General features: G+C 42.5%; 2 protein-coding genes across 2 annotated transcripts in view; one reads left to right on the top strand and one right to left on the bottom strand.

The window, feature by feature from the left end:
• Positions 1 to 3,542, top strand: part of MPC2 (mitochondrial pyruvate carrier 2) — a 4,639-nt gene extending 1,097 nt beyond the window's left edge. Inside the window, exons 2-4 of the mRNA XM_009640474.2 lie at positions 1,433 to 1,517; positions 2,571 to 2,682; positions 3,319 to 3,542. Coding sequence (XP_009638769.1) covers positions 1,433 to 1,517; positions 2,571 to 2,682; positions 3,319 to 3,376 — 255 coding nt within the window. The 3' untranslated portion in view covers positions 3,377 to 3,542. The remainder of the gene's footprint in view (positions 1 to 1,432; positions 1,518 to 2,570; positions 2,683 to 3,318) is intronic.
• A 2,132-nt stretch (positions 3,543 to 5,674) lies between these two features.
• Positions 5,675 to 24,460, bottom strand: part of MPZL1 (myelin protein zero like 1) — a 49,922-nt gene continuing 31,136 nt past the window's right edge. The window contains exons 5-7 of the mRNA XM_035895996.1: positions 20,455 to 20,587; positions 16,998 to 17,103; positions 5,675 to 11,039 (exon numbers count right to left, since the gene is read on the bottom strand). Of these exons, the coding sequence (XP_035751889.1) occupies positions 10,938 to 11,039; positions 16,998 to 17,103; positions 20,455 to 20,587 (341 nt within the window). The 3' untranslated portion in view covers positions 5,675 to 10,937. The remainder of the gene's footprint in view (positions 11,040 to 16,997; positions 17,104 to 20,454; positions 20,588 to 24,460) is intronic.

The raw sequence follows: 24,460 nt of genomic DNA on the forward strand, positions 1-24,460 counted from the left end.
AATTAAAAAAAAACACGCCGCCCGGGCAAAAAAAAAAAAAAAAGAGAGAGAGAGAGAGAGAGAGAGAAAAGGCAACTGCTATTTTGGCTATCAGTAGCTCTCTGCTTCCTGTGCGGTTCTGCTTCCCACTTGATTACACCCCTTGGCTGTGTCTGTGCACAGGTGATGTATATGCCTCCTCTTAGTTGTTGTATTGGTACAGATAAAATAAATGAGCTCTAAAATCATAAAGCTGTTTGATCTTGATCGATAACAAGCAGGGATATAACCTGCTTTTCCTATTGCCAGCTGGTTCCTAAGTTTGCTACTGTGAACCCCAACTCTTTATAGGCCACAGGCAACACATTACGCTCTAAGCTGTAGCTTGGCTTCGTTGTCAATCTAAACTGGAGCTGCAGTAACCATGGTTAACCTTCCAGAGGTTCTCCCAGGCAATGTGCTCAAGCCTCAGCGTACAGGCAACTCTTCTGAGCAGGCTGGTGTCGACTGTTGCTGTATCAAAAGAGCTAAAACACAGATGGCTTTTCTTTTGTGAACATGCAGCTCTAAGCTTGCAGTGAAGTTCTTCACTGAGAAATTTAAATTTTTCCCGTACGTGGCAAAGGCACGTTTATGGCAGTTACTCAGGTGTGCTGAAAATCTGTACCTCTGTGGCACCACGGCAGCAACATCCATCCCATAAGTGAGGCAGCACAGAAAAGTCTCTACCCTTGAAAACTAGTTTCTTGATTGGAGCCAAAGGAGTCCTTAGCAGCAGTCAGTGAATTAAAAGCATTAGGACTCTCTTCTTTGTGGGATTTTGGGGGGACTTTGGGGGGTTTTGTGAACTCCTGTAACATAAACATGAAACTATTTCCAGTAGAGGGCAATAACACAACAAAACAAATCACACAGCGTGTTTGCTAGTAATGTCAAGCAGATCATCCAAGCTATTCCTCACTTCACCTGGAAGTTTTCTACTTTTACTGAAATTGTATAAAAAAAAGAAGCACTTTCACCTCCTCAGATGAAGCTGAGTGAAGGCTGTATGGTGTCAAACCTACATCTTTACCAGCAATATCTTAGCTGGAGCTATAGGAAGAAGGGCCTTATTTAGATAAGCTTCTACTTGTTGCATGAAAACCAATTTTTTTTTCAGCCGCTTTCTTAAGCAGCTGTGCTTAAATTAACCTTGTTCTTAAATTAATACAAAATTGCCACTGCCTGGGATTTTATTGCAAGCCAGTTGCACTCCCTATACTTCTTGTTCCTACCACAAGGGACTAGACGTGGATGGTGTCTCCGAGTGTCTATTTACTCTGTTGGTATAATGCCCTGCATAGCACATATAGAATAAACACTGAGCTATGAAGCAATTTCCCCTTGTAAAGTGTTTGATCTGTTATGGGAGGTCCTGGTACTGGACTGATGCTCACTGAATTTCTCTTTACAGGGTTTGGTATGTGCTGGAATGGCTGATATGACCAGACCAGCAGAAAAGCTCAGCACAGCACAGTCTGCAGTACTAATGGCCACAGGTAAAGCCAAAGTTACTCCATGCATTTACACAGTCCCCTTTCTAAAACTGTACACGCTTCTTTCCGAATCTCCCATCAGTACTAATCCACTTCTACAGAAAAGGCTTAACTATAATATGCTAGTCAGATGATAATTCTAGGACAAACCTACACTTATTATTAAATCTGTAATTGTTCTGTGGTTGCGTAAGAGTTCTCTACATGTGTCTTAATTTGGAATTGTCCAGAGCCAGTTGTTATGAGTTAGGATACGAGCTTCATCCCTTAAGTTACGATGATACCACTCACTCCACTAAGTGACATCTTTTGCTTCAAGTCAAGTAATTTTGAAATCAGTCCAGGATACAGTGACTTTTTTTAGAACAGACTTTAAGGGATTAAACAATGGTAGGGTAATTACACTAACGTAACTGGAAAGAATTTCCATGTGTTAAAAGAACTTGGAAGCAGTGGTACATGGACCGCTGCGCTGCCGTCTGCTATGAATTTTCACACTGGCAGAAACAATATTCTGTATTTAAGGTGTTCCACCAGATCTTGTCACGGTCAGGACTTGTGGCAGCTAAAGCTGAAAATCAAAATTACAGCTGCCACCTTCTTCCTTCTCTGGACTTTATTGTGATATCTGACACAGTGCTGTGCATTTTGCAAGATATGTAAACCTTTCTTGACTGGTGGATTCTGTAATCTCTAAAATGGTGCGGCAAGTTGGGTATACTACAGCAAAATGCCACTACCCTGCGACTGCGCTGGAGAATTAAGGTCTAGGCTGCTGTAGAGTACAGAGGATCTTTGTTTGATATTAAGACTATGATTGACCTTATTGTCTAGTTATCTTGGAAAAATGCAATACATACCCATAGCCGTCCCACTGGCACTTGATGCACTTTTAACTGAGAAATGGCTAGTTCTAAAAAGAGCAGTTGTCTAACATGAAGTTGTAAAACTTGTTTACTTAAACTGCCACATGATTCTGTCTCCAAACTTAGGGGAATGCCTGAATATTTCACTTTAAACACTTAACGTCTTTAAACTTTTCCTTTCATTCAACAGGCCTTATTTGGTCAAGGTACTCTCTAGTTATTATTCCTAAAAACTGGAGTCTGTTTGCTGTGAACTTCTTTGTTGGCTGTGCTGGTGGCTCTCAACTCTTCCGAATATGGAGGTATGTACTAGGTTACGTACTGTAACTAAGCATTCACACCACCTCATCTTAACCAGGACTACCAGCCTCGATGTCAGTGCAACAGGCAAGAAGAACTGAACAATTAATTAAACATTGCAGAACTTTTTTGCTACATTGTCAGTTTTCCAGTTGAGTGGGAGTGAATCTATAAATATTTTCAGTATAGCTAGAGCATATTTTAAGGAATGTTCTATGTAAGCTGTAGTTTCTAGGTCTAAGGCATTCTTTAAAAGTTGTAGGTCTGACTGACAAACAGCCTAGACTTTCTCCTCCGCATAAGCTTTGCTCTTCCCTCAGCTTTCAGTGTTGAATTGTGTCAGTTCCAGCTGGATCAAAGGGCTCTTAAACACAGCAGCATTTAATTATTTTTAAAATTATTTCTCGAGGGAAAACTTGGGGAGTTCTGTGGCTTCAGTACTGGATAGGAATGAGGCAAACTTAACAGCTAATTTGGAACTTCTTACATGAAATAAACTATCCTATCCTAAGTTTCCACCCTCAAGTCCACTGTAATTTCAAACCTCCTCTGCTGAACAGATTATTAGGAAGACACTGTTATTGTAACTGGTATTCTATTCTTAGTGTGTGCACCTTCTTTTTTTTTTCACCCCGTAGGTATAATCGGGAGCTAAAAGCAAAACAACAAGAGCAGCTGCAGCAAAGAGATGCTTAAACTAACAGGTCTAATCCAACAACGCACAAACCCTTCCCCATGGGACCTAGCTTCACTAATTTTAATGTTTTTTCCTCTGAGAAAATGAAAGAGGAAATTGAAATATTTAGAGAGCAAGTGTTTTCTAAGTGCAAATAACAAAGTATCTCCATACATTTAAATAAAGTGCAACCTTTTAAATGGAAGTAAAATTGCGTGTCTTACATTGTGTCTTTGAAAGAAATCCCTCAGCTTTCAGTGTTGAATTGTGTCAGTTCCAGCTGGATCAAAGGGCTCTTAAACACAGCAGCATTTAATTATTTTTAAAATTATTTCTCGAGGGAAAACTTGGGAGTTCTGTGGCTTCAGTACTGGATAGGAATGAGGCAAACTTAACAGCTAATTTGGAACTTCTTACATGAAATAAACTATCCTATCCTAAGTTTCCACCCTCAAGTCCACTGTAATTTCAAACCTCCTCTGCTGAACAGATTATTAGGAAGACACTGTTATTGTAACTGGTATTCTATTCTTAGTGTGTGCACCTTCTTTTTTTTTTCACCCCGTAGGTATAATCGGGAGCTAAAAGCAAAACAACAAGAGCAGCTGCAGCAAAGAGATGCTTAAACTAAGAGGTCTAATCCAACAACGCACAAACCCTTCCCCATGGGACCTAGCTTCACTAATTTTAATGTTTTTTCCTCTGAGAAAATGAAAGAGGAAATTGAAATATTTAGAGAGCAAGTGTTTTCTAAGTGCAAATAACAAAGTATCTCCATACATTTAAATAAAGTGCAACCTTTTAAATGGAAGTAAAATTGCGTGTCTTACATTGTGTCTTTGAAAGAAACTGACTGTAGATTGTGCCCGCAACGAGTTGCTGGGCCCCACCTTATCTGACTCGAGTGAACAGTGTCAGGAGTGACACGGTACTGGTGACAGCCAGAGCTTCGGACTGATGTAATCTTCTTTCATGTCATGGTCAGACCTGGGTGGGGTTTTACTGTACTTCCAGTAACCAACAAGAAGTAGCATTTGCATTTCATTCCCTGATGCTCTTCCCTGGTAGTGTAAGGATATTCTTTTCAGCTTCAGCTATGTAGATCTTAATTTGTTTCCCCAGCCACCACTGTCGTTAACGAGAGGAGGACAAACTAGTATGTGCCAGGGGTGTTTTAGCTTCTGTCATCTTCCACAACTAGAGGCAGAAGATGGGCACATTTAAGTACCTGGTTCTTGGGAGTGTGAAAAATAAAACAGCCAAAACTTCCACTACTTGCTTTCCACACCCTTCTTAAGTACATATAGATTTCTTGTGAAGCCATCCACTCAGGGAACATGTACATGTCAGTTCTCCAAAGCTTTTGAGGCAGCGGTCTGCTCCCATCTGTGGCACATTTGTGAATAAACACCGAAGCCTTCCCTGAAAGTCAACATCTCTCCCTATCTACTCTCCTGTAATGAGGAAAAAGGTGCCACTGTGAAATAGCTTCTGAGCAAAGGCTTTACATCGCACTGCAAAAGCTCACCTGTTACAGAGAAGTCCAAGGCAACTGTGCTCAGAGCATGGCATCGATGAGCTTCCCTGGCAGGTTCTCCGAGACCTCTTTCACCAAAGCTAGGAGTCAGTACCAGAGCTCAGGAATTTACATCCAGGAGAAAAAGGTAGCTGTGAGACAGCGTAGCTTCTTCAGGATTCACCTTTCAGGAAAATGGAACTGGAGTTTTGCAAAGTCCTGTTATTAAGTCTCTTTCCACCCCTACTTTCCCCCAATCCTGTTTGAATGATCACTCCAGCGTGGCAAGGGTGGAGAGGAAAGGAAATGGTTCTATAGTTACCAGAGCTACAGCACCTTGTCGTGGCACTGATGTCCCCTGCTTTCTCACCCTATGTATAATGTTGTATTATCCTGTGCAAAGTATTTGTGCAGGATACTTGAAGGAAAGCATTTTCCATTCTTGCAAGGCGTGCACCTGATAGTCTGTCAGCTCCCCTTTCAGAGGCTGTCCTGCTGTGAAGCCATTTCTCTCCATTTGCATTCTGCTACAGTTTCACTGGTATTTCTTAGTTCTCCCAGCTGAAGTGGTAATACAGGATATCAATTCAAATGGTGAACTCTCCAGCTATGCCCTTTGCTGAGCTGACGGAGACTGCAGGGACCGAAGAACATTGCTGGAAAGAGAGGTCGTGTATTTCAGTCCCCCGCCCTTCCCAGTCCCTAACCAGGTAAGACTCGTCCAGCAAACCAGTAATGGGGAAAAAAAAAAAAAGTGTATTAAAATATTCACAAGATTACAATAGAAAACATGAAAGTCCATTCAAGAAAAAATATCCAAGATAACTGTTTCCAGATGATGAGTCTGTAAAAGCAAAAGCACTAACAGTTGGTACACTGGCTCTTCATGTAATCAGACCATGCAATGCATATCTTGCTCCCTTGCACAGATTATACACCTGTCTTACAGGTGTTTGTTCTCTTGCATACCTCCATGACAGAGATTTGCACAAGAGAAGTACCCAGTCTATGTTTCCAGTTACATTTACCACATAAAACTAGCCGGCATTGCAGGGAGACCGAACAGATTGCACAGCACACTGCTCTCCGAAGGCATTGAACCTACATTTTAGAGTGCAAAAATACCTTTAAATGAAAGGGCTTATTAGCTTTAGGGCAGTGGAGGAGAAGGAAAAGAGAAGCCTCAAGAAGAGTACAATTGCTGAGCATAGTTAATATGATTTTGTAGTCTCCCATATAAAAATGTTACCTAAATACTAGCACCACAGGGGTGTGGCCACAGCCCAGAAGTCTTACCCACCTTCTCACCTTTGATGGTTTTAAAGAGAAAATATTTCCATCACCTATTATACAATAAGAACATTTTGTATTTGAGGTCCTAGGTAGATACATTAATAATGTAAAATTCCAAGACAAGATTTCGATACAGAGTGAAGGTGCTTGGTTTACAAATCAGTCAGCCCACACTTGACCTCAATGAATCCACTCTAAGGCAATGCAGCTTTTAAGTTGCATACACACGTTTACTGCAGTTACAAGACAGATGGTTACCTAAACAGTTCTCACAGTTTAAAAAAGTTAAAAACCTAATTCCAGCTCTTCTAGTCACGAATTGAAATATCACTAAGGCTTTGAGAGAAAACAAAAACCTACGGGTCTCCAGTTGTAAATGACACACCATTCAGTTAGTTACAGGGACATATTTGTCACCCCTTAATGGCTCTTAATGCCATTTCATGAACATGCCGACCATCTCCCTCACAGAACAACTGCTGAAGTCAAAAGGGGCGATGGAGATTCGATGTACTGAGTACAGCTAGCAATTTACTTAGACTGATACTTCGTGATTATTTGTAACACTCTTCCCCAAATTCATTTCCGTTAATCAAAAATAGGGAAGAATATACCCACTGTTAGTAAAAAGCCAAAACTTTTCCACTTTGCAGTTCTGTTAAAAACAGGGAAGGTGAATGATGCCATTCGTATTCCTGGCTCTAGGGGGTGCCAGCTGGTTTAGCTGCCAGAGCCCAGGCTGGCCATCCAAAACTGCGCTCCTACAGTGGGTAGAAGGTCACTTTTACCCGTAAAATTCAAACGGATCCCAGTTTTGTTTGCATGATAAATAAGAAAATTCACTGCAAGTCTTTTACATCACACAGACCTTCCCCAGCTCCACTATCCAGGAGCAATGACCCACGCAACAGTTTTAGTCATTTGCTACTGCGCCAAGAGAGGCTGCCTACCCCTCAGCTGTCCTGCAGCCAGCCTGCCTGCCGCGCAGCACTTCTTTTTAGAATAGATGGTCCTAAAAAGAGCTAGCAGCAGCATTACAACAGTGCAAGGACAACACACTTAGGGTTCCTCCAAGTCCAAGCTGTTCCTTTCCACCTGCAAAGAACAGCATCAGAGAATTCAGAGAATAGCAGCAGAGCAAACAGAGTTAAACTGCTGGTCACCGTAGCATCAGGATACGATGACCCTGTCTGACTTTAATCTTTGCTTGCTAGCCATCAAAGAAGTAGAAGTCCTCTGTCTCCTGAGACTTTACTAACTAAGCCAACTTAGCATCAGTCCCTTTCATCAGCACAAGTTATCGTGTGATTAAACAAGCTTAGATAACCTGAGGGTCAAAAACTTCGGAAGTGCCTCACATTGCCTCAGGTTCTTCTGACATCAGCCTGAGTAAGTTATTTAATAGCTACATTGTTCACGCTCCTATGACAAAAAAAACAAAAAACAAAAAAAGATTAAGTCAACAGCCTTCGCGCTGGAGAGGGATTCAGACTGATTTCTGCTATTTCTGGGGAAGGGACTTATGTTTCTTTCTAAAAATATGTTCAGCATTTTTTAAAAATACTTGCAAGTTCATTCTGCCTTCACAAAGAGGATCCAAGCAGCCTTGCAATGAGCCTCCTCAGCACAGGCAATATGAACATACCTGTAGCTAAACAAAAGCAATGGAGGGGGATGGTTCCGAAAGTTAGTTAGCACCAGCCAGATCGGCATGTGTCCTAAGTCACCACCAAACAAATCAGCGTGTTTCTTAAAATTAGCACCAGATAGGCATGTTTCCTAAAGTCAGCACCAGATCAGGATTGTGCTCAGATTCTCCAGTATATTCCAGCAGGAAAAGAAACAAACATTAGTAGCAGACTTCAGAGCCAAGGACAGCCCTATCTTCTTATAGCAGCAGGTTTTTGATGGCTACATTCATCACATTTCTCCCTCTTGTGCTAAAATGTCTGCAGAGAAAGATGGTGATGCACAGGGATGAACACGGGCAGATCAAAATGAAGTTTCTCCATCAACCACGTCAAAAGCATTTGTTTCTTACTAAGCGTAAAACAAATGTTGGGAAGTAACGGCCTGATAGATAAGGAAAGTAGCAGCAGCAGGATTCATCGTGATCTTAATGGGGCTTCTAACAAAGGCAGGTGTTGTCAGGAAACCAGTGAAGTGTGACCCTGATGAAAGAATATAGTGTTGGCTTACCCAACTTTGATGGGAAAAAAACCGCTATACATAAAATAGTTATTAAAGTTGCACTTTCATAATTAAAGGATTATCTAATGTGGTTCTGAGAGGCTCTGCCATGGGCCTAAAGCTATTTTTCATTTACTTCATGGCACAGTGGAATGTAGCTTGATACTTGCAAACTTAAGCCTAAAAGCATTGCAAGCTTACTGGAGGACAGGATGAGAATTCAAACCAAGTTTTCAACTGACAAACTGAAGATGAAATCTGAAAAAGCTGTAACATAATTTCAGTAGAGACAAATCTGCAGATGGTACAAAACCAGGAGTTGCTGGCACACCAGATGGTTGTGCCGCCATTCAGAGGGACCTGGACAGGCTGGAGAATTGGACTAAGAGGAATTTCATCAAGTTCAAGAAGGAGAAGTGCAAAGTCCTGCACCTGGGGGGGAACAACCCCATGCACCAGCACCTGCTGGGGGCCACCTGGCTGGAAAGCAGCTTTGCAGAAAAGACCCTGGGTGGGTCCTGGTGGACACCAGGTTGAACATGAGATAGCAGTGTGCCCCTGCTGCAAACGGCATCCAGGGCTGCATTATGCAAAGTATTGTCAGCAGGTCGAGGGAGGTGATCCTTTCCCCTTTATTGAGCACTGGTGGGGCCACACCTGGAGTACTGTGTCCAGTTCTGGGCTCCCAGGTACAAGAGAGATATGGACTTACTGGAGCAAGTCCAACCACAAAGGTGATAAAGGAACTGGGGCAACTTTCATATGAGGAAAGGCAAAGACTTCAGCCTGAAGAAGAGAAGGCTTGGGGGGGATCTTATCAATGCATATAAATACTTGATGGAAGGGAGTAAAGAGCACTACTCAGTAGTGCTCACTGGAAGGACAAGAGGCAATGGACAGAAATTTAAAAAAAGGAAATTCCACCTGAATGCAAGGAAGCACTTTTTTTACTGTCTGATGGACTCTAAGAGATGAAACAGTGGAACAGGTTGCCCAGAGATGTTGTAGAGTTTCCATCTGTGGAAATACGCAAAACCCAACTGGGCGCAGTGCTGGGCAACCTGCTCTAGCTGACTATGCTGGGGATCCAGGGGAGGTGTTGGACTATATCATCTCCAGGGGTCCCTTCCAACCTCAACCATTCTGTGACCAATTCTATGAAATAGACTGAACTAGGAAATGGATAAGAATCAGAGAGAAGGGGTTATGGTAGACCAAACTGAAAGTTATATGCTGCTACAAAAAAAAAGCCAACACCACATTAGGATGTACAAAACAGAAATCTTTCTACTATATACTACTCTGAGATGACCTCAGTTGGAATGTCACTTCTAGTTTTGAGCACCAGATTTGAGGATACAAATGAGTCAGCTAAAGAAAGATGCTCTTCAGCTGAAGAGAATGTTCAGAGATCCTTAACAATGTACGAGGAGTTTAATCTAGAAACAAGAAGCTGGGAAATTATATTCAAGTAGTAGACTTGCAGAGAGGAAGGAAATAAACTGCCCTCCGCATCCTCTGTGCAAATACAGGTTACATAAAAACCCACACATCAAAAAACCCGAAGAGTGAAGCCCTAGATTTCCTCCAGAGGTCATTCACTCTCCACTACAGGCTTTTAAGAACGGATAAAGCATCTCTAAGGAAGTGACAGTAGTATAACGGAGCCACGCGAGAGAGGTGAGGGAGTACTACAGCTTCCAGATCCCTTGGAGCCCTTTTTCATGCTTGTATGAAATGACAGAGCTTTGAGGAAGAAACATTTCATTGAAAGGTTCAACAGAGCCTGAGGCAACCACCTACAGCTATAGCTTCTTATCCCTTTAACTCACTAGCTCTTAAGTTTTCACAGGTGAACTACCATTTCACAAAATTCATTTGGTCAACACTATCCCTGTACCTTTAAAGGACTAAGCTTGAATAGATGAGCTCAATACAGAAGTAAACAGCTCTGTGACCTCTGTTACACAGGTCAGGTTGGCCTACACATTTCCTTCACTTACACTGCTAAGACATACATTTCTGATAGCTAGGAGTCACAATTTGGCTTACAAGACCAAGTGAGAGTGTCTAGTTTATATGAGAAGGCAGCCTGTACTGAGAATCTGACCACAGAAAGATAAATACCCTGTATACATAAAAAACTCTATGAGTATAAAGAAGGTATCTTCATCATATTCACCTCAAGAAAAGAAATTAGGCCCTATAAGCAAAAAAAGAATCTCCAGGTCAATCTAGAATCTTCAGGCATCTTCCAGTTTCTCCATTAATAATCAAGATAAAAATATTTTAAAATTGTGATGGGATTTTCACTTTCTTTGTCGTCACACAAGATACAAAAAAGAATATTGGCAATTTATAAGCAAAATTCTTACCGCATTTCAACATGCAACATTGGTCTCACTTCTGTACGATTAAATAGACTATTTACACACAATACATATATATCTTTCCCTCTGTATGCACATGCATTGGTCCTAGCCTAGGCGTCAAAGGCCACATGTGAGTTCTCTGGGTCAAATCTTGTTCAAGCAATTCCAGTCTGAACGTGTGTTTTCCTTTGGATAGCTTAGGATCTCATCTCAGTTCTTCCGAATATCAGCATAGACCACAGACTCTGACTTGTTAATCTTGTCGCTGTGCTGTCCTCCGGAGTGATCTAACTGCGCGTAAATGACTGGGCCCTGGGGAACAGAATAAAAAAAAAGCACAATCAGTATTTTTCAGAATGGGCCATATTGCCCCTCGCTTCCACAGGGGCTGCAGCAAGACCAAAGCTAAAGCAAGACCACAGAACTTTTATGACTGCTGACGGCACTTTGAAGCAGGTGGAATGAACCCTCATCTAGAAATGAGCTCTAGTCTGCCACCTTTCTCCTACCAGGAGCATGCTGAACAGCACCATTTCCTCCCGGTAATACTGCTACGGCTGCTTGCTTCTCCCAAAAAGCAAAATCTAGAATCCTTTGTTCTGCAAAGCAGCAACTCCTATGTGCTATGGAGCAAAGATACATGGCTCAGTCAGATGCATGCCAGATCTAACATTGTTCTAGAGGAACTGTACTACAGATTCACCAGTAGACAGCAGAGCATATTTCCCCTACTGCCTCTCAAGTCCTGTAAAGCCCAGCACAGCTGTACCACTCGGAGAACGCGGGAGAGAACAAACCTGCAGCCACCTTATGACGCCGCCCACTGCCCAGGCAAGCGATGGGATCAAGACTTAGCAGTGAGCCAGAAAACACTGAAACAGTGCAGCAATGCCGAATTCTTACCTGACTTCTGAGCCAACCCAGGCAGCGAGCACCTCCACAGGCACACTGGGCAAGCATGACCACCCACCTTCGTTCTATTTGCCAGGGTGCAGTGGAGGATGTTACAGCACTCTCTTTCAGCAGAGCATGCAAACACACCAGCGCCTTCCTAAAACACCACGTCCTCCAAAACACAGCCTGCAGGAAAGCGAACTGCAGCTATTCAAGACGGGCTGAGGACAGGACTGCAGCCTGTAAAGAGCAGGGACCCTTTCTGTCCATACCCTTTACGGACCTTTATGGAAAGGTCTGACCTGCATCTGGGGGTGGGTGGGGGAAATTACAAGGAGAGTCTAGACAAGATGGCCCAGCACCCTATCCAGCTGAGTCTTAAAAGTGTCCCATGTGGCGGAGTCAACCACCTTCCCTGGGGAGATTATTCCAATTCCAATTTTAGTTTGGCTGTGGCTTTTTTAGCAGTTCCTGCTTCAAAACCGTTTCATCATTTAACTGTTTCTGTTTCCCTAATGTGCCAGGAAGAAGTAGTCTTCACAGGCATTTCTCCTACCCCCTTCTCCCCAGTTCTGTTGGTATCCTGCCAAATTAGAAAGCATCTCTATGGAACTGACCCAGAAATCCTTCCATCTATCTTCCAAAGCAATTAGGGGCCAGAGATGAGAAGAGACCTTCTGTACAGAAAATTAAGTCCTTGAAGGACCATAGGTATACTTCTGCACATCTGGTTTCCCCCCCAGGACAATGGCAAAGCCCGCACCTGATAAATACCTCATTCTCTTTCAGAAGTCATTTAAATCCAGATTTGCTTCTTTCTGGGTAAAGTATTTCCCAAGTGATAAAGGGTAGAGGAAGGAGATGGACAGAAGGATGAAAACAGGCGAGCAGATATAAAACGCTGAATAAGTAACAGACTGAGAAAATGCTCAAAAAAAATACACTGATGTCTTAAAAAATTCTGAATTTCAAGTCTCATTAGAGCCACTTTTTTTTTTTCTTTTGCCGCTGTTGGCTCTCATGTTGTTCTGGTCTCCAACATTGTACCAGGATTACATTACTAACTCCAATTAGAGTGCAGTGCCTTGAAGTTTATATAGACAAAGTGGCCATAAGGTTTATTTGTAAGCGATTTTGGAAGTCTCATCTGCCTGAGGCCACAGGTCAAGGGCATGATAAATTCAGCTTGAGAACACTTCCTATCAGTTAAAAAAAAATTAAAAAATAAATCTACAACTGCATGAAGGACTCACTATGACGTTTCAAGTTTCCTTCAAGTAATTCTGATACGTCAATTTTCTATCACAGGAGTTCACTCATGATCAGTTACCTTATCACTACTCTAATTTTATGCCAGGTTAAATGTAGCTATTTTGCTGCAACCCGCATGTTAGGTGGTGGTGGAGAGACTGACTGGTATGATCACCAAACCAAGCTATCATTGTCTCAATGTGTTCACTATCACCTAAAGAAGTGGTAGATTAGCTAAGACAGAGAAAAGGAGGACCGAGGATTTATTATAATGCTCCATCTATTTGACTTGCCGCCAACCGTTTTTCTAGCTGATCATAATCAGCACCAGGGCCATTTTTTTTCCCTGCATTTGATACCTCCAGTGATCTGAATCTTTGTAAAGACCCTTCTTCCACAAGTAAAAGCTTCAAGAACGTCTAAACAATTCAAAACTTCAGATCCCCAAATAAGCTCACCCTTATTCTACAGAACCAGAAGACAGACCAGCACTGCCATACAAAACCCAGCATTTCCCTAAGCCTTGCGATTTTTCCATTCAGAACTGAAGGGAAAAGAGTAGCAGGTGTACCAATACCTTGCTAAGGGTTTCTCAGCAGAGTCATGAATTGCAAGTTACAGCAAAGAAAAAGGAATTACAAAGTTAGACCATCACCATACCGTGATCTATGGTATTTTCAGATTTTTTAGATTCTGAAAGATGTTGCAACCACCACAGATTCTGGCTCCAGGAAATTTATCTGAAATTTAAATCAAGATTCCTGGCACCATGAACTGGTCCTGGTGTCTTGAGCTCGAACATAGCCTGTTCAGATATGTCTTAAACCAGAAAATGCAAAGCCAGAGATCTGCTCTTAAGTTAATGTAGCTTTAGTGCTCCCTGCTTGTTCACTGACAGACCTATCTGCTTAGGGTCTCCATACTGTACTGCTCTGTGCATCAGAAACGCACTTCTACGTAAGTTACACTTCAAGATCAGCGGTCCTTCAGCCTGCCCAGAAACGAATACTCAGCTACTTGCAAAGCACAAAGACAAATGACAGCCACCTTGGAGTCAGCATATCTTGGGACAACACACATCTGCCTTCCAGCTTACCTGCTGCAACCCAGATTACTAGCTAAACAAGGATATCCATGTAGGAAACACATACAGTTCTTGCCTTCACTGGAAATGCTTTTCTCACTCATCCAAGTAACAGTCATGGTAGAATATGAGTCACTACGGAATGATGGCATGGAGAAGAAACACCACAAATTCTGACAGGACAGAACATACCTGCTGAGAAGGAAGACACAGTGAAAACACGTGGAGTTGATTCAACCAGCTGAGCACTCACAGAATCAGACATGCATACTTTCAGCACGCTGGGGCACTCCAGAAAGCAAGGTCCACACCCAAACACAAAGGAAGTGCAGGCTCAAGTGCACTTTCAGCTGAGAAGTGATGTGGACAAATACTTCATCACTGATTCTTGAATTGATACATAAAGAACAAAATGAATAAACTTTATTTAAGACATTTAATTAAAATCCACTCTTGGGGACTGAACACCTCTATCATTGTTTTTAACTTGCAGAGGCAGGGGTTGTGTATTGGTATTCACAGTTCTTCTCCACGAGTGAAGCACGAAGCATTCAGTCACTTCCTACACATGCTACCGAGTAAAAGGCTACAAGTAAGTCCACAGGCCTTTACTGTTTGACCACGGCACTGACTGTGTTAACCACTGGTCTAAAACTGCCAAGCAATCCAAGACACAAAAGTGTGCCTGAATCAGCAAGAAGCCTGCCACAGTTTCTGGGTACTGCTAGGAATCCGAATATCAGCATTGCACCTACACAACAGCTCAAAAGCTTGAATACTACAACTAATTTCTTGATTACCAAAAAATAACACCTTTTACTTATATGTGATTGCTAGATTTCAAATATGTTAATTTGCATCTTGATAGCACCCTTTTTAAACTAAAAAAAAACAATGGCTAGAAGTTGAAAATACAAGTGTAATCAATTGAAATTTAGTTTCCTCGACGACTCAAACCATCTGTTCAAAATCTGATCTACCTTGATGTTATTGTGGATCTTTTTAAAGAAAAGTAAATATGTTTACTTGCTGTTCTGTAAAGATGGGGCAAATGCTTAACAGAAGACAGAGGAACCACTTGCTGCTACAAATGTTTGCCAAGAAAAGAAAATCCAGACAAAGCACTCTTTGCCTGACCAAAGAGATTAAAAATCTAAAAAACTAAACTAAAACTAAACAAAACTAAAGCCATTTGCCATATTTTTTCCTTTGAGGTCAGGAGTGTTCACCCTTTGGGTTTTCCTTTAGGAACTTACCTGCGAGAAGACCCTGGAGGACTCTGTCCAGGAATAACCAGACTGGAATGACTACAGAAAGGCAAAAGCACACCGATTCTGAGTTATCTTTACAAAGTTTTGGTTTACTCTAACACGTTCCTTCCAGTACATTGAGACCCAGAACACTGGGGACATGGAAGGATGAGGACACAGCAAGTTTTCACACCAAAACTTTACAGAGAAGATAAAAGTATTTTTGCTTTCAAGATGTAACTGCAGAACAGCAATACTCTTCCTCCATGTAGCTCTCAGGGCACTTGCATGTACTTCTTCCTACCATGACCGTAATTAGATGGTCTTTTGACCTAGGGAAGTTGACTCCAACAGCTACTGCAACACACATCCCACGTGCATCAGCTTTTCTCTTTTTTTTTTTTTTTTTTTTGTGGGGGGTGGGGTGGGAATCACCTGTTTCATTCACCCATTCTAGAAGCCCCTCCCATGAACAGCTTTAGAGAGTTTTATCTAGGCCTCATAGGCAGCCTGCAGCTACTAGACCCACTCCAGTCAAAATCGGAACTATTTTTAAATCTTGTAACTTGAGTATATTGCCTTTATGTTCAGAGAATAACTGTTCTCTGAAGTCAGTTGGTAGCTTTGTGGGCCTATGTGCTAAAACTCTGGAAATACTGCACCTGCCAAGAACAAGATGCATTTCAAAACCAGACTGGAAGCCCAACAGAGTAGGTACTTTGACTTTATCCAGCTTACTATCAGCACTGTATTTTTTTCCTATAGTGTTAACACATTAGTACACATCTCCATTACTTTGTCAGGAGAAACTAAGAAACCAGGTATTAATTCTGATTTAGAAACTGGTCAGTTCACACAATACTTTGCAGCCACTTTCTAAAGGGTGGCTAATTATGAAATAGTCCATTTTGGACCTTAAACTCACTCAGGATCTGTACCTCCACAGGAAAGTTGCTGGGAATACACAAATCAAGAGGTAAGAAACAGCTTACAAATAAGGAAATCCTGTACACTGTTAACAGTGTACATGCTGCGTCAAATCCCTGTCTGACTCCTGCTCTCTCCCCTCTGACTGATTTCCCATGGGATGTTAAGTCTGGGTAAGAGCCACCTTTTTCCTTCAAAGTCAGCAGAACTTTGCCAACAGCAGCAAGCACAAGACAAAGCGTGGCAAGCCCACAGAAGCTGGGTGGCTCAGCAGAGGAGAGCTCTCGGCAGCAAGAGTCATCTTCAATCTGAAATCCCTGGTCAGCGTTTGCACTGCGCTGACTCATTTCCTTGTGAAGGAAGTACATGCCACAGAGCACGCACCTTCACAGTGATGAGGGAGTAAGTAAAATCCCTCCCTGATACAATGCTAGAACAGATTAGGCATCTTTATGGGGTGATTACACATCCGGTAGATAAATGTTGTCTTCTACGTGAAACAGCTACCCACGGCCCACTCCTCATCCTTGCCAGGCTCTCGTTCTTGCACTTCACTACCACTTGTGTGTGTTAATGCACAAGACCAGAACCACCTTCTTTCGCATGTTAGTACAAAAAGGGCATAAAACTCCACCTCAACTAATAACGAGATGCTATTCTTTCAATTGCACTCAGCCTTCCATGGAAGGGTTCACCAGTCCCAGCCCATCCCTTGTTCGGATCAGGCACTTTTACCCCCCAGCCCTCATCACCTTAACAGACAGCACCTAATTAATGTGTCCCACCCTGCCTTTATCTTTTCCGTACCACTTCCCCCACGCTCTGGGAGGATCCTGCTCTGGGAAGCAGCAGGATGCAGTTTACCTGGTGTGATCTGGCGGGCACGCTGTTTACCAGACCCTCTGTCTCGGAGGGCGACTTCTGCGGAGCCTGCTTAACCGGTGACATCAAGCTCTCAGATGTACTGCAGCTGACGAGGTGGCAGAGCAGAGTTTGCACGACAATGTTCAAGAGGCACAACAACAACAAAAAAAAAAGAACAAAAACAAAAAACGAATGATGGCAAGATGAATGTGGCAGATAATGCCAAAGTAAAAGTGAACATAATGGATTCTGAAATAAACACAAATAATTCTCCATCTCTCCCCAGACATTTCTCTATCCTTCTTCCCAGAGTCTCACTGGTAAGCAACACGAAGGAACACCTATTAAAACAGGACAGCAGCTCCTCCAAAACCCCTGTTCCCTAGATAGTCCCATTCAACCCAATCTGCCTAAAACTGTATGTGTTTTCTTCACGGAGGCTTCAGACTCAGTTAACAGTGGTAAACAGCAATTACCTTCTTCCTATAAGCTAAACAGTCCCAGTCGCTGAGGCAAGTGTTATACCAGTGCTACAGTTAGGGCGAACACTTGCAAGAGCCGCCAGGTCTCCGTACCAGAAAGGTACTTCCTACCAAACTCCACATCAGTTCCCTTGCTTTTGGTTAGGCTACGATCCCAAAATAATTCTGCCCACTCACAGCAGACACTAGTCTCTGGAGCCATTCTTTTAAGAGTCACACGTGACATGTAAGCTATGTGCCCTAATATAGCCACTTGAATATCTAATCAGGCAAATCCTGGTTTTCAAACAAGGAAACTGTCTTGTAGTGAGAACCAACACCCCTAAAAGAAGGTTGCCTGTTTTCACTCTCTGTTTGCATCTTTTCATCTGCTTAAAGCAGGACTGAAAAGAAAACAAGCCTGTGGCAGACAGAGAAATGAATGCCACAGAGCTACGTATATGAGCAGATGCCCTTAAACTTAACGTCAGTAGCTTCTGGGCAATGCAGTAATGAGTCTCTAAATGCTAGGTCTACCTCCTCATATGCAAGCACCCAGGAAAGAAAACTAGCCACCACCTTGATAACAGACACAGGAGTTCCCATTGCTACCACAACCCTCTGACCACTGGGCATTCTTTTCCCCGAATCTTTGTAGACAGACAGCGTACAAAGCAAGTACAGAAACAAACAAATGAGGACAGTGACATTAAGCAGACCACCTCCTCACAGGGCAATCATTTTTTTATCCTTTGGTAAGTCTAACCATAGAAGACTTAGCTCCTTATACATGCAGCAGTAAGAAAAAAAACCCTAAAAATACTGTCCCCCAGCCATCATGGCAAGGGGCTTCTACTGCCTCAGAGACAAAGCAGCCCTTCTGTTACCAAAATGATGTAATCATGAACTGTTTGCTTTATTCACAAAATTCCTCAGATCTACACTATCTAAAAGTCGTAATTCAGGTTTAAGCAACTAATGCACTTAGATCACTGCAAGTTTTCAAATGCCTGAGCTGTCTGAGCCAGAGGAATACTCATAGGGAATTTACTTTTATTTCGACACAGAAAGGGCTCTGAATTTCCTGAGCTTTAGTCAATGCACTGGCAAGTTCACCATTGGAAGAGATGGAGGGACACCATTGGGGATAAGCAACGATCCCACCCCAGTTAGACATGAGACAATGAAACCCAAGCACCCAGTGAAATGCATCATCCCTTTGCCAACAGATTCCAGCACAAATTACAGTGATGTTAGTAGAGAGCTAGCTGGTTAGTTCAGCAAAGGAAGAGGAAATGCGTACACATACACACAGGTATTAACAGCAACCACCAACTTGATTAGTTACCATGGTGTCTAGTGGGACTGGAAGAGAAGACCCAGCCCTGTTACATTCCCAATCTGGCGTCTATATCAGGATCTCTGTAAGGAGAGGAAGGTAAGCAGGATCCGATCCCAGCACACCAAGGCAGAAAGAAAACCAAAAAAACCAAAAAAAACCAAAAAACCACCAAAGTCAGAGCATGAACAGAGACTGGGGCCATGCAGGGGTTCCAGATGCCGTGCAGTGCCCCAGCCCACCTCAGTTCAAGGCAGAATGGTTATCTAAGAATAAGTGCATCTCACCACCACCACACACTGGGTTAGCATCATGTAGAAGACAGTCCGTAAGTTTGGAGGGGGTCACAGCACGCTTGGTTTCTCTTTACACGTCATGCAGAGCTGGCATGGTCAGTGAAAGCAGTATTTGAACATCAGAGATTACCTTCCCTAGAGAGCAGTTAAATCTACTACAAGAAATTACAGTGCGTGAGCTACTGCTCCAGGCTCAGCACCAGCGTGTGTCCTTCAGGAGGAAGGCACTGGAGAGCAGGTCACTGGGAAGCAAGGCAAGCGGACCACCTCACGCACACTGTTGGTGCATGACACTGCAGGCTTCTTTTCAGTTCTTAGGGGAAGGACACATGCAGAAAGGGAAAACCAGGCTTTCCACACAATTTTGAGCACACGCAGACGCCTTTGCTATATTTAGCCTTACCATGGGCAATAGCCAACTCACTTTCTCTAAGCTCTCCAACTGGGAAAAGGACAGGGCAAAGTTTAATTTAGACATCCCCACAAGTTTATTTTTGGAGTTATTTTCTTTTATGCCACAGGCAACCCAAAGAACCTGCAGGAAGCAGGACTATTTGTTGGGGAAAGAACAGAAGAAAGTTATAGGTTTGGGGTTTGTTTCTAAGACTACACACATAATTTTCATTCTTTCTTATAGAAGCAAATTACCAGCTGATTAGAGAGGAGAAAAAAGCAAGCACCTCCCCCACCAGCACCAAGCTCCATCACCACAGGACTCAAGTCTGCCTTTGTTAGTTCTTGCTGCTTTTTTGTATGCCCACTCAAAGATCTGTGCTTCACTTTGGAGTTGTCCTCCTAACACTAAAAACCTTGCAGGGGTGGGTAACAGTTAACAAAAAACAGACAGTGAATGAGAATGGATGCAGAGTGGCTACTCCTTCCTTCCTTTGAAGTGTGGAGATGAATGGGGTTTTGGCAAGTATACTCCAGGCTCAGGAGCCAGACACTAGTAACTGAAAAATCCAGTCTTAATCTCAACACAAAGCATTCCCTAAAAGTGCATGTGTGGCACTTTTCTTTTGGGGGTTGGGGGTGGTAGGGGGAAGCAGGGCTGGAGGGAAGGGGAACAGACCAGAGCTAGGGGATCTTGGATTAAATGTTCTTAGGGCATTTATGTTTGTGGCTGGGGATCAGCTCCAACATTTAGTGATTTTCAGGTGCAACTCATGATCAGTAGGTCTTTTCCAAGCACAGTACAAAGATAATAATTTATAGGCAGATGACCAGGGTTCCACATGGCCAGACCCTATCTCTAGCCATGTGGGACTTGGCTGAAACAACTCCTACCCCCCTTTAAGCCCTCCCTCTGATCCTGCTACTGTTCCTCACATCATCCAGAGGTGAGGAGGAAGATCTCTTACCCAGAGTATCGTTTTTTAGAGTTGTTCTTTCTGATGACAAGACACACGACAATAGAGATGAGCGGTGAGAGACCTGTAACCGTACCGATGACTATCCCTGCCACCATGGCAATGGGGAACGCAGGCAGGCTGTCTGGGGAGAGAAGGGAGAAAACATTCAACTCTTCTGCATTCCCTGATTAACAGAACCACAAATGCTCTTGACCTTGGATTCGTTTACAGCAGAAGGCACTAATGTAATACCCGGGAATTATAACATGCAGCCTAAGTGGTAGCAATAGCAGGCAGCCAGCAGAGTAACATATGGACAGAGCACACACCAAGAGTGTTCTTTATGTCACCATCCTTCAGAAGAGAGTTTATACTGAACCAAGAATTTTTACATGTCATGGAACACAAGTGGCAATGAAGACCACCCTGTCTCATTTTGTATCTGAAGGGGAAAAAAAAAAAAAAAAAAGTTACATTCATCTGTCAGTTCCCAGAGAGGTCAACAGGAAGAGACAGGCATGCTTCAAAGCAGATTTGAAGGTAGTACATTGCTAACCAACTAAGAGGGCTGAAGGCTGGGTGTTCTCTGGGTAGCATGCAGCAGACAGCCTAGTTACTACCCATGATTACTCTTAAGAGTGTTTATACATGATTCTGGTGTCTCAAAGTACATCTCTACATGTTTTTATAGAGTCATTCTTTCCCTTCTTAAGTCAGGATCATTGTACAATACTAGAAATGTGCCTATAGGAACACAGTACTGCTTTACTCATGTTTTACCCAGTATAATTTTGGGGGAGGGTAGGGCAAGAAAGAGCAGCCAGAAATAAAAGCCAATCAGAGAATTAATACAAAAGACTTATAAGATAAAGAATACACAGACAGCCATCATCGCTTTTCCCAGTAAGTCCCTGCCCCACATCATGTTTAATGCAAGGAACATCTTAGACCAGAAGGCTTCTTACAAGACTCCATGCTACACTAGCTATTTGCACCAAATACAAGTGAATCAGCGTAGTAAGATCTAACACGTAAAACATCGGGGCCGGGGGGGGGGAATCTGTCTCAGATACCTGAGGGACATCTTGAGATTGTCTAGTCCAACCCTCCTGCTCAAGCAGGGACAGTTAGCACAGTTTGCTCAATACTCTGTCCAGTTTGGTTTTGACTGTCTCCAAGGACGGGAGACTCCATAGCCTCTTTAGGCAACCTATTCCACTGTTCAACCACAGTAAAAAGATGTTTTCTCATGTTCAGACATAATGTTCTGTGTTTCCATTTACGCGCACTGTCTCTTGTCCTGTCACAAGACACAACTGAAGAGCCTCGATCCGTCTTCTGTAGATCCTACGAATGTACATAAATACCTGGTGAGAGGATCCCCCTGAGCCTTTCTTCTCTTTTGCAGGCTAGACAACCCCTTTCCTTCTCTTTTGCAGGCTAGACAACCCCCATGCTCTCGGCTTCTCTTCATATGAAAGGTGGTCCAGTCCCTTAATCATCTTAGTCGCCCTTTGCTAGACTCATTCCAGCAAGGACCACAGACCATGCTTATACAAAGCATTCCCAGCAAGTCTGCATTCTGTAGACCAAGCCCATTTTGACATAATTATCTAGAAGAGAGCAGCGCAAGACAGTACCCTGAAGCAGGGGCATCATACTAAGAAAACAGGGCTTATATTTAGTACTGTTCATTTTGAGTTCAGTGACTTTCAGGAGACGGGCTACCTGATCTCTAGCTGCTTCACTGATCATACCATCATTTGGCCAAATATCGCATCAGTAGCTTTCCTAGCTCTCCACTGTTAGATGCCAATTCACAACAATGTGGTAATACAGAGTCTTAGTAAGAAATTAAAGATGAAGACATGAGTGCCACAATTTAGAGGAAGACATCCCTTCTTTCCAGAACCTTTCGGCAGCCCAGAGATCCATCTGCTATTAAGGAAGAGAGTCGTACAAATGGTAATACTTTTCAGGTATGTAAGACTACGACTGTGTTCGAGCCCCATGCAAAGATAAACAGATCTATTTTGAGGTATATAAGAAGTAGGAGTTCCCTGGTTTTCTGTGCTTTTGCACCTTTCCAATGCAGGAATAACTGTCTGCAGAAGCATCAAAACAGACACGTGTTTCTGTTAGCAGACCAGCTGTTGCCTTGTACACAGGAAAAAAAACCAAACCAACATACTCTTTTTCAGACCAAGAAAGTAAGCAGCAATCCAAAACTATAGGGCGGTGTGTCTGCTGAAAGAGTGACATTAAAAATTTGATAGTTTTGTCATTTCTTTGAGTCAGGTAGGGTTTTTTTAGTTGGTTGAATTTGAGGAAAGGGCAGCAGCTATGTTCTGTTGACAGGGATTTTTAAGACCATATGAAAAAAAAATGCAACTGTTTGCACGTGAAACTAGAGTCTGGCTTTATTGCCTCTCAGAACATGGTCCAATAGACTACAGAAAAGCTCACACAACTTTATGACCATATAGTTCAGCTGAAGAATGCCTACCCCCCGCCACGTCGTTCTTATATTTTTCAGCATTCCACAGTTACACGGATTCCTCATAAGTACTTGCAGAGCAGCCAATGACTTCATTGTAACATACAGCCCCGGCTGCATAACCAAACTCCAGCTCTGAAAGCTAACATTTAAGTTAATAGCTTAACACAAGCCAAAAATTCAGCCTTTCAAAGAACACTTTCCGCTAAATATCACCGTAATTCAAAGCAACTTCCATTTTCGCTGGAAGCATGTTAGAACCAGTTTTATGAAACAGGCAGGAAACTGAAGTTTTCCATTGCTGCTAAATACAAAGATTTTCATATGACAATTCTAATTTTTTGCCCCATGAGAGTTCAGATCAAAGATGGCCTATCTCCAGATAACACAAGCTGTCTTCAACACTCTGTTAAGCAGCTTTCTATTACATGTAGGGGCAGCCTATTGTAAGGACTTCGAATTCCCTACAAAATTCTGTCATTTAGGCTTTGAACAGTAGTCCTTTCCAGATTCAGATGCACTAGTGAAAGAACAGTATTGCTTCTCATCCCTGCCGGTAGGATTCTTCCAATCTAGTTGATAGAGCTGTTTGTGCAAACACTATGTAGATACTGCAGTGAAAATCAGCTGAGTTATCTTGGCTTGGCAATTTTAAACAGTTAAGCCAACCTGGAATTTATGAAATGTTTAATCCAAAATCTAAGGCTAACCAAGCATCTATGAGATCACTTAAATGTGTAAAGTATATATGTGGCTTTGAACAGTTCACAACTCCAGACATATGATTCAGAACAATTAAATGTATACATAGTAAAAAAAAAAAAAAAATATGCACAAGAATCAACATGTACTTATTTCAACTGAAAAAATTTCTCCAGCTCATTTCAGGATGAGTTACAACCTATTACATGAGCAGTATTTTCAGGTAAAGCCGGAATGCAAGACAGCATTACAGCTATAGCTTGAAAACCTGTTTTCAAAGTCTTCCTAAGACAATTGTTGCAGCATTTTTCTGATGACGAGAAGTAAGTCAAATACAGGGTTCCCTTCAGAAACAGTGAGATTCTCTTGTCCAGATGCTCCACTTATGGGGAAGCCAGCATGCAAGTCTGTTAAAAAATATCAGCTGAATTAGTGTACTGAAGTCAGCCTTCATTTGCTTAACCTAGGTTAAAATCTGAAGAGGCTTTGCCAAGACAGCCCGACTTTGCCAAACCAGCAGTTGCTTGCTGCTTCTTCATAGGGACTATCAACACATTGTAAGAAAATAAATTGGCCCTATTTTATATAGGCTTCAAACTTCCAAGAAACATGAAGTTCTAAGTGATGGTGGGACCCCCAGAGGTCCTATCCAACACAAACTGTCCTGTGAAGTGGAGAGTTAGATATAGACCTTGCCTACATAAGTACATGGAATGATCTCGTGAGCAGGGGTACATGCCTGTTATAGCAGCAGTATCATTCTAATTAGAGCATACACATAGGTATCTTCCCTAACATATTAAAATCTAACGGAAT

This window comes from Egretta garzetta, unplaced genomic scaffold (genome assembly GCF_000687185.1).
Source record: "Egretta garzetta isolate BGI_Z169 unplaced genomic scaffold, ASM68718v1 scaffold516, whole genome shotgun sequence".
Classification (NCBI taxonomy): domain Eukaryota; kingdom Metazoa; phylum Chordata; class Aves; order Pelecaniformes; family Ardeidae; genus Egretta; species Egretta garzetta.